The sequence below is a fragment of the Oncorhynchus masou genome, chromosome 15 (genome assembly GCF_036934945.1).
Source record: "Oncorhynchus masou masou isolate Uvic2021 chromosome 15, UVic_Omas_1.1, whole genome shotgun sequence".
In the NCBI taxonomy this organism is placed as follows: Eukaryota; Metazoa; Chordata; class Actinopteri; order Salmoniformes; family Salmonidae; genus Oncorhynchus; species Oncorhynchus masou.
In genome coordinates this window covers 56,458,434-56,471,098 of record NC_088226.1, presented here as the reverse complement: position 1 = coordinate 56,471,098, position 12,665 = coordinate 56,458,434, and the positions used below count along the sequence as shown (strand labels likewise).

Below are 12,665 nucleotides of genomic sequence, written 5' to 3'. Positions count from 1 at the left end.
TAATAACTAGCTGGTTGATAAGTTGAACCAGGTTTGGGGTGAAAACCAAACTGGGGTTGGAGCGAATACCTACAGGAGGGTAGCTCTCCAGGAACAGGGTTGGAGAGCCCCGTATGCATTCCCTGTGAGTAGTCTGCATGCAAACAGCAGGTTGGTCTAATGAGAAATGACATCAGTGATTAACCACACGGCAATGGAGCAACTTAACAAGACACTGAGCTGCCCCTGCAGCTTCAACACTCAGCAGTTTGAGTCAGCACATTGAGGGAATGAGTTGGTTAATGGGGAGACAAAGCCCTGAAAGGAAGAGTGAAATCTGCTCTTACTCCTGCTTGACCTCCTGGATCTTCTCCTGACAGCCCTCGTCTTCTGGGTGATCCTGAGCCTTCTGCTTTGCCAGCTGCAGCTTAGCCGTCTGTGGACAATGAGACATGTGTAAACCATTTATCAGACGTGGAGCTGGAGCAATCAAATGTTAACAGCAGCCTGGACCAGACTAGAGACCAATCCTCAAAAAGGGCTTTAGTTTTTGAGAAACCCCTCCCCCACGTAGAACAAAACGCAACCATTTTTTTTTCACATCTCTTATATCTCCAATTTATGAATAGGATGGTTGTGTAAAAATAGCTTTCTGCAAAAGTGGTTAATTTGATAGATAATTGTGACTTAAACTTATTAAAAACTGCAGAATAATGCCTGGCTGGAGTGGGGGGTCACATAAGCTCATGTAACGCAATATTGCAAGCTCTGATATTGCTCAAACTTGGAACAGAAGTAGTCTGTTATCGGTCCTTCATACACCCACAAACATAAGGATAGCATAATGCATCTTAGACATGTAAAACACAGAGATACAATAGGCGGAAATATAAACTATGAATATTTATGATGTATGTAAGCCTTCCTTTTTTAGTAGCTGATTAAAAGAACAGCTTTCCAAATAATATCTGCTCTTATTCAGTGCTGTATGGTTCTGCCTGACACAAACACAGTTACAAGTGTTTTGATGTTGTGGCTATTGTAATCTAATCAGCTCCAAATAAGACAAGTGGGCTCAGACACCGAAAACTTTCTTTTTATTTAACACATTTTTATTTGTTATTTTTGCAGTTACATTAGGGACACCCCTAGATGTGCCTCCTTTTCCAATATGATGGCCAAAATCCAATATGGTGGCCAAAATTCCATTAAATGGTGGTTACATCACTTGTATATAGATATATTTAGACATATTTCAGATGTGTACTGTTCTTATGACCTGTACTGAAGACTATTTTGGTGCAATTCAACTTAGTTGGGAATTCAATATGCCTTCCATAATTACTCAAATCTTTGTCTGGATTTTTTTTTTAAAGGCTGCAGACTGCTCGGCATGGCAACACCAAATATTCCAAGTTACAAGCCTCTGGGGATCAATGAGACAACTGGGACCTCCAACAAAAGGGAAGAAAATCCAACCCTGGACTCGGACACCCTCTCCCTAACTCTAAAACGTGCCCCTGCTGTTTGTTAAATTGCCCCTCCAGGCTCTTAATTAAGTCACCTCCTTATCATTTAGAAGTGAACTTTGATTCATTGATAATCCAATACGGCTGCCTGAATCGAACATGACCTTACGCTGGCTCACTGCATTCGTGATCCACATTAGGATGTACAGGTGCACTCTGAAAATGTTCAGGTTAAGCTGAGTCATGCATTGTCTGGGAAACTTTGCAGTAATCCCAACATCTGTTTAAGGATATATGCCATCTATGGCAAACAAGAGGCCCCTTAGAATGGTCAAAAATAAACAAAGATGCTGTATGTCATTATTTACAGTAGCTAGGGATGGACTTCGTGGCCTTTGTGCACTTTGCTTAACAAGCTCCACTTCCTCTGCAACCCCTCCACAGTCCAGGGATCATCTTCAAATGTATATGGAGCTCTGCTACGTCCCATATAATGCTTCTTAGTCAGTCTATGGCCTACAAAAGTAACCTCTAACCTGAGGCCGCCTCACCGGTTCAGTTACTCTCATCTCCTTCTGGGCCTGCCTCAGACCGCAATCACAGCCAACTACTCGGTTAATATCAGCCAAATTATCATCCAAACCGACTTCCAAAGGACTATGTAGGACAGAACTGCAGGACTTTTTGCCACATTCCACATAAAACTCACCCACAGGCTAATTAGGCATGAAAAATCAACTTAAATACTCTCCTGCAACCCTCCTCACCCAATGTGGTGTGGATCTGTTTTTTTCTAAGGTATTTTTATTTACCTTGGAACTGGAATCCCCTAACAGAGGCAGGCCACCTCACTAGCTAATAGTCAGCTCGGAAAGCTCTCGCCAGTTCGTACAACACGACTCAAACCAGAGCATACCAGACCTATTTTCTCTCCATTTCCCAGGTTCCTACCGCAAGCTCTGAACCTTTTCATCTGGATCATCGCAGCTAGCTAGCTGCAATCCGAGTTGCTACTCCTGGCTAACTGTTAGGAATTTTATGAATAATGACTAAACAACATCTACATTTTAAATAGAACTATAACTAATGAAACTTACTCTTTTAGATCTGATTAACAATATAAATTCATAAGGAAGGGATTGTGGAGCATGAAACAGGGGGTAATTAAATTAAATAAATACCATTCCAGCCAGGTTGGAGAGGACTGGAATTGTGGGTTTTTAAGTTAACAAAATGGTTGAACCGACTCAACTTAGCTCTGGGATGTTTAGATAAGACAGAGTGTTTTCCTGGGTTTTCCATTATCTGGAACTGTCTTCTAAATAGTGATGGATGAAGGTGAAGATTCCAGAAGTTAATCTAGATAAGTGTGTCTGGAGTGAGCGAGCGGTTTAAACTTTTGAACTTCTCTGGTCCTGGTCGACCCTACTGTTGTTCGTGGTTACATGGCAGCGAGCTCCGAGAATAAAGACTATTATCTAATTTTGATAAGACTGGTCTCTGTATATTTTATGCAAATAGGAATCTTAATTCTTAGAAAATAGACTGAGTGATTTAATTAATGAAAACATATTGGAATTCTGAAATTCCAGTAACACTAACGTCTGTCACAATGCAAGCACCAATTAGCCTAGAGCTGAAGAGGCCCATCAGCCCCTCCTGGGCTACAATACCCGGACCCCTTCTACTGCCGGTACAGGGCACGGAACCCCGCCGATCCTTCGCGACTTGACTACGACGTAATCTGCTCGAGGGGGGTACTCAACTGGCCCCTACATTGCAACGTCGCCTGAATGCCCATCTGCTATCCACGGCCCGCTAGCTGTCTGGAGCATATTGGACTGTTAGCTGAATATATCCATCGGCCAGTTTCTTGGGCCACTATACCTATTTTGCCAATTGGACTTGGACCCCTCTTCAACTCGGAACCCTACTAATTCATCACGACTGGTCTATCAACGTCACCGCACGTGGGGGCTAAAACAGACTTTCCTTCGTTGAGACCTCCCTAAGGCCCTTCTGCTAGCTGTCTGAATCGCCGTGTCTCCAGCCAGCCCAACCACTCACTGGACCCCTATGATCATCCGGCTACGCATGCCTCTCCCTAATATCAATATGCCTTGTCCATTACTGTCCTGGTTAGTGATGGTCTTATTTCACTGTAGAGCCTCGAGCCCTGCTCAATATGCCTTACCAACCATTTAGTTCCACCTCCCACATATGCGGTGACATCACCTGGTCTCAAGAGACAATATCTCTCATCATTACTCAATGCCTAGGTTTACCTCCAATGTACTCACATCCTACCATACCTTAGTCTGTACATTATGCCTTGAATCTATTCTATCGCACCCAGAACCTGCTCCTTTTACTCTCTGTTACAAACGTACTAAACAACCAGTTCTGATAGCCTTTAGCCATACCCTTATCCTTCTGTTCCTCTGGTGATGTAGAGGTCAATCTGCAGTGCCTAGCTCCACTCCTACTCTCCAGGTGCTCTCATTTGTTGACTTCTGTAACCATAAAAGCCTTGGTTTCACGCATGTTAATATTAGAAGCCTCCTCCCTAAGTTTGTTTTATTCAATGCCTTTGCACACACTGCCAACCCGAATGTCCTAGCCGTTTCTGAATCCTGGCTTAGGAAGACCACCAAAAACCCTGAAGTTTCCATCCCTAACTATAACATTTTCCGACAAGATAGAACTGACAAAGGGTGCGGTGTTCCAGTCTACTGCAGAGATAGCCAGCAGAGTTCTGTCTTACTATCCAGGCCTGTACTAGAGGTCAACCAATTATGATTTTTCAACACCAATACCGATAATTGGAGGACCAAAAAAGCCGATAAAATAAAAATCGGCCAATTTTAATCTGTATTTCTAATAATGACAATTACAACAATACTGAATGAACACTTATTTTAACTTAATATAATACATCAATAAAATCAATTTAGCCTCAAATGAATAATGAAACATGTTCAATTTGGTTTAAATAATGCAAAAACAAAGTGTTGGAGAAGAAAGTAACAGTGCAATATGTGCCATGTAAGAAAGCTAACGTTTCAGTTCCTTGTTCAGAACATATGAAAGCTGGTGGTTCCTTTTAACATGAGTCTTCAATATTCCCAGGTAAGAAGTTTTAGGTTGTAGTTATTATAGGAATTATGGGACTATTTCCAGCTATACCATTTGTATTTCAATAACCGTTGACTATTGGATGTACTTATAGGCACTTTATTATTGCCAGTGTAACAGTACAGCTTCAAACCGCAACACAACGACAACAGCCACCATTGAAGCAGCTTTACCCATGCAGAGCAAGGGGAACAACTACTAGAAGCCTCAGAGCGAGTGACGTTTGAAACGCTATTAGCTTGCGCTAAATAGCTGGCTATTTCACTTCAGTTACACCAGCCTCATCTCGGGAGTTGATAGGCTTGAAGTCAAACAGCGCAATGCTTGACGCACAACGAAGAGCTGCTGGCAAAACGAGTGCTGTTTGAATGAATGTTTACGAGCCTGCTTCTGCCTACCACCGCTCAAGTCAGATACTTAGATACTTGTATGCTCAGTCAGATTATATGCAACGCAGGACACGCTAGATAATATCTAGTAATATCATCAACCATGTGTAGTTAACTAGTGGTTATGATTGATTGTTTTTTATAAGATAAGTTTAAAATGCTAGCTAGCAACTTACCTTGGCTTACTGCATTCGTGTAACAGTCTCCTTGTGGAGTGCAACGAGAGAGAGGCATGTCGTTATTGCGTTGGACAAGTAACTAATGTTGCAAGATTGGATCCCCCGAGTGGACAAAGGAGAAAATCTGTCATTCTGCCCCTGAACGAGGCAGTTAACCCACCGTTCCAAGGCCGTCATCGAAAATAAGAATGTGTTCTTAACTGACTTTCCAAGTTAAATAAGTGTATATACATACATACAAACTATCCACCTTTCCAGAAACAAGTCTCTCAACGTTGCCGTTTGCTATAGTCCACCCTCTGCCCCCAGCTGTGCCCTGAACACCATATGTGAATTGATTGTCCCCCCATCCATCTTCAGAGCTCGTGCTGATAGGTGACCTAACTGGGACATGCTTAACATCCCGGCCATCCTACAATCTAAGCTTGATGCCCTCAATCTCACACAAATGATCAATGAACCCAACAGGTACAAACCCAAATCCATAAACACGGGCACCCTCATAGATATCATCCTAACCAACTTGCCCTCCAAATACACCTCTGCTGTTTTCAACCAAGATCTCAGCGGTCTCTGCCTGCATCCGTAATGAGTCTGCGGTCAAATGACCATCCCTCATCACTGTCAAACACTCCCTAAAACTCTTCAGCGAGCAGGCCTCTCTAATCGACCAGGATGCCTGGTTATTCTTTAAAAAAGTGCCTTCCTCACCATCTTAAATAAGCATGCCCCATTCAAAAAATGTAGGGATAGATATAGCCCTTGGTTCTCTCCACACCAGACTGCCCTTGACCAGCACAAAAACATCCTGTGGCGTTCTAGATTAGCATCGAATAGCCCCCGTGATATGCAACTTTTCAGGGAAGTTTGGAACCAATATACACAGGCAGTTAGGAAAGCTAAGGCTACCTTTTCAAGCAGAAATTTGCATCCTGTAGCAAACTCTGGGACACTGTAAAGTCCATGGAAAATAAGAGCACCTCCTCCCAGCTGCCCACTGCACTGAGGCTAGGAAACACTGTCACCACTGATAAATCCAGTATAATTGAGGATTTCAATAAGCATTTTCTACGGCTGGCCATGCTTTCCACCTGGCTACCCCTGCCCCGAGCAACAGCCCTTCACCCCCCACGGCAACTCGCCCAAGCCTCCCCATTTCACCTTCACCCAAATAGCTTACTTTCTGAAAGAGCTGCAAAATCTGGACCCCTACAAATCAGCCAGGCTAGACAATCTGGACCCTCTTTCTAAAATGCTCTGCCGAAATTGTTGCAACCCCTATTACTAGCTTGTTCAACCTCTTTCGTATCGTCTGAGATTCCAAAAGATTGGAAAGCTACCGCGGTCATCCCCCTCTTCAAAGGGGGAGACACTCTAGACCCAAATTGCTACAGACCTACATCTTTCCTACCGTGCCTTTCTAAGGTCTTTGAAAGCAAAGTCAACAAACAGTTTACCGACCATTTAGAATCCAACCGTACCTTCTCCGCTATGCAATCTGGTTTCAGAGCTGGTCATGGGTGCACCTCAGCCACGCGCAAAGTCCTAAACGATATCATAACTGCCATCGATAAGAGACAATACTGTGTAGCCGTCTCCATCAACCTGGCCAAGGCTTGACTCTGTCAATCACCACATTCTTATTGGGAGACTCAACAGCCTTGGTTTCTCAAATGATTGCCTCGCCTGGTTCACCAACTACTTCACTGATAGAGTTCAGTGTGACAAATCAGAGGGCCTGTTGTCCGGACCTCTGGCAGTCTCTATGGGGGCGCCACAGTGTTCAATTATCTGACCTACTCTCTATGATGTTGCTCTTGCTGCTGGTGATTCTCTGATCCACCTCTACGCATACGACACCATTCTGTATACTTCTGGCCCCTGCTTGGACACTGTGTTAACTAAGCTCCAATGCCATACAACTCTCCTTAAGTGGCCTCCAACTGCTAATAAATGCAAGTAAAACTAAATGCATGCTCTTCAACCGATCGTTGCCCACACGTCCAGCATCACTACTCTGGACGGTTCGGACTTAGATATTTGAAGTTGTCCACATATTCTAGGTGTCTGGTGAGACTAAACTCTCCTTCCAGAATCACATGAAGAATCTCCAATCCAAAATGTAATCTAGAATCTGCTTCCCATTTCGCAACAAAGCATCTTTCACCCATGCTGCCAAATATACCCTCGTAAAACTGACCACCCTACCGATCCTTGACTTCGGCAATGTCATTTACAAAAATAGCCTCCAGCACTCTGCTCAACAAATTGGATGCATTCTATCACAGTGCCATCCGTTTTGTCACCAAAGCTCCATACACTACCCACCACTGCGACCTGTACACTCTCATTGGCTGGCACTCACTTCATACTCGTCACCAAACCTACTGGCTCCAGGTCATCTACAAGTTTCTGCTAGTTAAAGCCCCGCCTTAGCTCATTGGTCACCATAGCAGCAACCACCTGTAGCACGCGCTCCAGCAGTTATATCTCACTGGTCTCCCCCATAGCCAATTCTTCCTTTGGCCACCTTTCCTTCCAGTTCTCTGCTGCCAATGACTGGAATGAACTGCAAAAATCACTGAAGCCGGAGACTCATATCTCCCTCACTAACTTTAAGCGTCAGCTGTCAGAGCAGCTCACATATCACTGCACCTGTAAATAGCCCATCCAACTACCTCATCCCCATACTGTATTTATTTTGCTGCTTTGCACTCCAGTATCTCTACTTGCACATTCATCTTTTGCACATCTACCATTCTTGTTTAATAGCTATATTTGTAATTACTTTGCCACCATGGCCAATTTATTGCCTTACCTCCCTTATTTGCACATACTGAATAGACTTTTTCTACTATATATATATATATATGTTTGTTTATTCCACGTGTAACTCTGTTGTTGCATGTGTCAAACTGCTTTGCTTTATCTTGGCCAGGTAGCAGTTGCAAATGAGAAAAGTAAAGAGTAAAGTTGCACTGAAAACGCTTGTTATTTACCAACTGATTCAGACCACTCGTGGATCAGCTAAGTGGGTTAGATTTTTTTGCTGTTCCGCATCACTTTATACACAGAAGATCTCTGATAAACATACAGTTGGAGTCAGAATTTTACATACACTTAGATTGGGGTCATTAAAACTTGTTTTTCAACCACTCGACAAATTTCGTGTTGACAAACGATAGTTTTGGCAAGTTGGTTAGGTCATCTACTTTGTGCATGACAAGTAATTTTCCCAACAATTGTTTACAGACAGATTATTTCACTTATAATTCACTGTATTACAATTCAAGTTGGTCAGAAGTTTACATACACTGACTGTGCCTTTAAACGTCTTGGAAAATTCCAGAAAATTATGTCATGGCTTTAGAAGCTTCTGATAGGCTAATTGACATCATTTGAGTCAGGTGTACCTGTGGATGTATTTCAAGGCCTACCTTCAAACTCAGTGCCTCTTTGCAAAAAATCATGGGAAAAAAATCTAAAGAAATTAGCCAAAACCTCAGAAAGAAATTGTAGACCTCCACAAATCTGGTTCATCCTTGGGAGCAAATTCCAAACTCCTGAAGGTACCCGGTTCATCTGTACAAACAATAGTACGCAAGTATAAACACCATGGGACCACGCAGCCGCCATTCCGCTCAGGAAGGAGACGCGTTGTCTCCAAGAGATGAACATACTTTGATGCGAAAAGTGCAAAACAATCCCAGAACAGGAGCAAAAGGACCTTGTGAAGATGCTGGAGGAAACCGGTACAAAATGATTTATATTCAAAATGATTTATAAAACAAGACCCATATTGACATAACCTGAAAGGCGGCTCAGCAAGGAAGAAGCCACTGCTCCAAAACCACCATAAAAAAGCCAGACTACGATTTGCAACTGCACATGGGGACAAAGGTCGTACTTTTTGGAGAAATGTCCTCTGGTCTGATGAAACAAAAATAGAACTGTTTGGCCATAATGACCATCGTTATGTTTGGAGGGAAAAGGGGGAGGCTTGCAAGCCGAAGAACGCCATCCCAACATCATGTTGTGGGGGGTGCTTTGCTGCAGGAGGGACTGGTGCACTTCACAAAATAGATGGCATCATGGGGAAAGAAAATTATGTGGATATATTGAAGCAACATCTCAAGTTGAAGCATGGTCGCAAATGGTTCTTTCAAATGGACAATGACCCCAAGCATACTTACAAAGTTGTGGCAAAATGGCTTAAGGACAACAAAGTCAAGGTATTGGAGTGGCCATCACAAAGCCCTGACCTCAATTCTATAGAACATTTGTGGGCAGAACTGAAAATGTGTGTGCCAGCAAGGAGGCCTACAAACCTGACTCAGTTACACCAGCTCTGTCAGGAGGAATGTGCCAAAATTCACCCAACTTATTGTGGGAAGCTTGTGGAAGGCTTCCCAAAATGTTTGATCCAAATTATACAATTTAAAAGCAATGCTACCAAATACTAATTGAGTGCATGTAAACTGACCCACTGGGAATGTGATTAAATAAATAAAAGCTTAAATAAATAATTCTCTACTATTATTCTGACATCACATTCTTAAAAGAAAGTATTTATACTAGGATTAAATGTCAGGAATTGTGAAAAACTGAGTTTAAATGTAGTTGGCTAAGGAGTATGTAAACTTCCAACTTCAACTGTATAGTCAAGTTGTTTATCAGTCTCACTCTGAACGCCGATAACTTGGGAACTAAGTTCACTACAAATACAAAGTTCCCTATAGAGTACCACATTATAATACTAATAAAACCTTGCATCAATCAAGGAAATGGTTCCAATCGTTTTTCCACCATTCATTTTTCCCATAGGGGATTTTAGAAACACTTAAAAACAAGGGCTGTGTTTCAGGTAGCCATACCCAGGAGCGACATTTTGATATCAGTGTAAATCTCCTGGACAGGGAGACTTTTTTTTTCTTGACAGAAGTAGTATTCCGGTATTAGCAGACCGATATAGCCGTCTGTAGCGCGAACAAAAATGTTTTCCCAGTGTAGCCCCCATGACTGTCATAGAGGGGCATCACGGTCTTTGGTGGAATGGTCAAAGATGATCCCTTATATTGACAAGATGGTAGAGTGACCACTAACAATGGAAATACACAATATCTATCAAGTTAACCACTTTTGCAGTAAAATACAACAATCCATTTAATGAAATGGGAGACATTTGGGATGTGGGGTAGGGCTATAACAAAAATGTGGGAGCCTTGCCACTAGCCTAGATCCAGAAGAAGGAAAGTCAATGCAAGACTTCTGACGTTATGAAAATTGATAGTATGGAAAATGTAAGACATGATTTAAATCTCGTTAAATTCCTATTTAAATCTTGTTAAATTCCCATTTTTACTGACCGATTGAGCTTCACATTACAATTGTGCATTACAAAGCTTGATCATTAAAATGTCTACTATGTGTCAATTGTTGCACAATCTCTTCTCTCTATTGATGACGAGGTAAATTCATTATTGTTATATTCAATTGCTGAACAATGAACACTGATGAAGCAGGAAATGCAGGATGGGATACATTCTCAGAGGAGAAATCTGACCCCTTGTGGCTGATTGATGGAAGTCTGATGATGAACCTTGGAGGTGATGCAGTATTGCAGAAACCTCAAAACAGGTCCTAGAGAGCTACTGGGCGTGCAGGTATTTGTTCCAGCTCTTCATTAACACACCAGATTCTGCTAATCATGGCCTAGAGTGTGAAGATCATGATTTGAGTCAGGTGTGATATTGATGGTCTAGAATAAAAGCAAGCACATCCAGTAGACTTCCAGGACTGGAATTGCAGAACACTGCACTGCAAAAATATGCATGTTCAACTGAAAACTCATAAGCTATATAAAACTCAATGCTTGATATCCATATGTAATCCCTAAGCGCCAACATCAGTCAACTGAGCACTGTTACAGCAGAGGCGGCATTTCGATTCATTCCCACTAAGCCTGGTGTAAAAAATATGCTACACAATTAATGTTGCCCATGTTTACACCGACACAATCCTTCAATTTGGGAAGAGCAAGCAAGTGCACACTGGGGGCCTGGTCCCAGATCTTGCCAACTCCATTGCTCATAGTCAAGCCATGTTTGGCATGACAATGAGTGACAAGAAGATGGCAGGATAGCACAAACTGACTGGTACAGGCTAAAATTTGGTTACGGTGTTGGTTACGATAAGTTCAATTTCAGTTAGTCGTTTTACAGGTCAGGAGTTTCCTTAAAGCATATCCCAGGTCAGTGTACTAGGTAAGAGAGTAGTTACCAGTTCAAGCTTCTGCTTTTCTTTTTTCTGCAGCTTGTCAATGTGTTCGGAGAGATCTGGACGGTCGAAGTCTTGGTGCAGCCGCTCCTTTATCTCTAGCACCTCCTTCGAGAGGCCACAGAAAGCCTGCGTTATCTCATGTACCAGCTGCCTGTAGTGGTCAAAGTCATAGTGGGGCCCTGTCCTCAAGTAAGCTTCATGGCCTCTGGAGAGAAATAAACATGTTAGTCCATCCTTACCTACTTTAAATCAAATTGTATTTGTCACATACACATGGTTAGCAGATGTTAATGCGAGTGTAGCAAAATGCTTGTAAATCTTTAAGTGAACAAAGGCAGGAAGTGCATCTATGCATCAACTGAAAATAATGCAGGCCTACTTACTCGTCAAAAAGCCTGTACGCTTCAACCCTTTCAGCTTGAACGGCATAAAATCGATGGACCAATGCTTGAAAATCTGTGGGTACCTAGGATGGAGAGAATGGGAAGACAAAAAAATACATGTGTGTGGTGAACAACATTAGCAAAAAAATAGCTAACTACAGTAATAGATTATTTTATTAGCTGGTAACAGTAGCTTGACTCAGTTAACTTGCTAATAGCGAACTATTTTGGGGAGGTGGTGTTACACTGACATGGTTACAAAATGTTTTGAAGAACCTGACAACATTTTTAGCTAGCTATGTTTACTACCTAGCTAACTTTACACATGTATTTTTACTTCTCTAATTACATTGGTGTGGACTATCATTGTAAAAAAGAATTCGTTCTTAAACTGACTTAACAAATTAAATAAAAGGTTACACAACCAGTTTATAATAGCAATAAGGCACCTCGGGGGTTTGTAATATATTGCCAATATACCACGGCTATTGCCTGTGTCCAGGCACTCCTCGTTGCGTCGTGAACAGCCCTTTGCCGTGGTATATTGGCCATATACCACACCTCCTCGGGCCTTTGTGCTTAATTATAACTAGCTTCTTGTCCGGTGTCGCCTGTTGTTCACACGAGGCAAGTTAACGTTAGCCAGCTAACTAGCTTTCATATACAAACTGCATGTTGTTGTCTCAAACAAATGTATTGCAATCAACAAACTTACCATGTCAATGTTGTTGAAAATGTTGCTGTGCAGTTTGGTTAATAAGCGAGGTGTAAAACAGTAGCGCGTATCGTTTTGGCTTTGTTCATCATGATTCAACTATTTTGAAGACAAGTAAATGTGCTTCCTGTTTATGT

At 42.2% G+C, this 12,665-nt stretch overlaps 2 protein-coding genes across 4 annotated transcripts in view; one reads left to right on the top strand and one right to left on the bottom strand.

The window, feature by feature from the left end:
* Positions 1 to 2,939, top strand: part of LOC135556509 (cytokine receptor-like factor 1) — a 21,436-nt gene extending 18,497 nt beyond the window's left edge. For all 3 annotated transcript variants that reach the window (XM_064989776.1, XM_064989777.1, XM_064989775.1), the window contains exon 8: positions 1,356 to 2,939. In XM_064989776.1, the coding sequence (XP_064845848.1) occupies positions 1,356 to 1,513 (158 nt within the window). In that variant the 3' untranslated portion in view covers positions 1,514 to 2,939. The remainder of the gene's footprint in view (positions 1 to 1,355) is intronic.
* Positions 1 to 12,665, bottom strand: part of rex1bd (required for excision 1-B domain containing) — a 13,065-nt gene extending 400 nt beyond the window's left edge. The window contains exons 1-4 of the mRNA XM_064989783.1: positions 12,529 to 12,665; positions 11,814 to 11,896; positions 11,431 to 11,635; positions 327 to 415 (exon numbers count right to left, since the gene is read on the bottom strand). Coding sequence (XP_064845855.1) covers positions 327 to 415; positions 11,431 to 11,635; positions 11,814 to 11,896; positions 12,529 to 12,531 — 380 coding nt within the window. The 5' untranslated portion in view covers positions 12,532 to 12,665. The remainder of the gene's footprint in view (positions 1 to 326; positions 416 to 11,430; positions 11,636 to 11,813; positions 11,897 to 12,528) is intronic.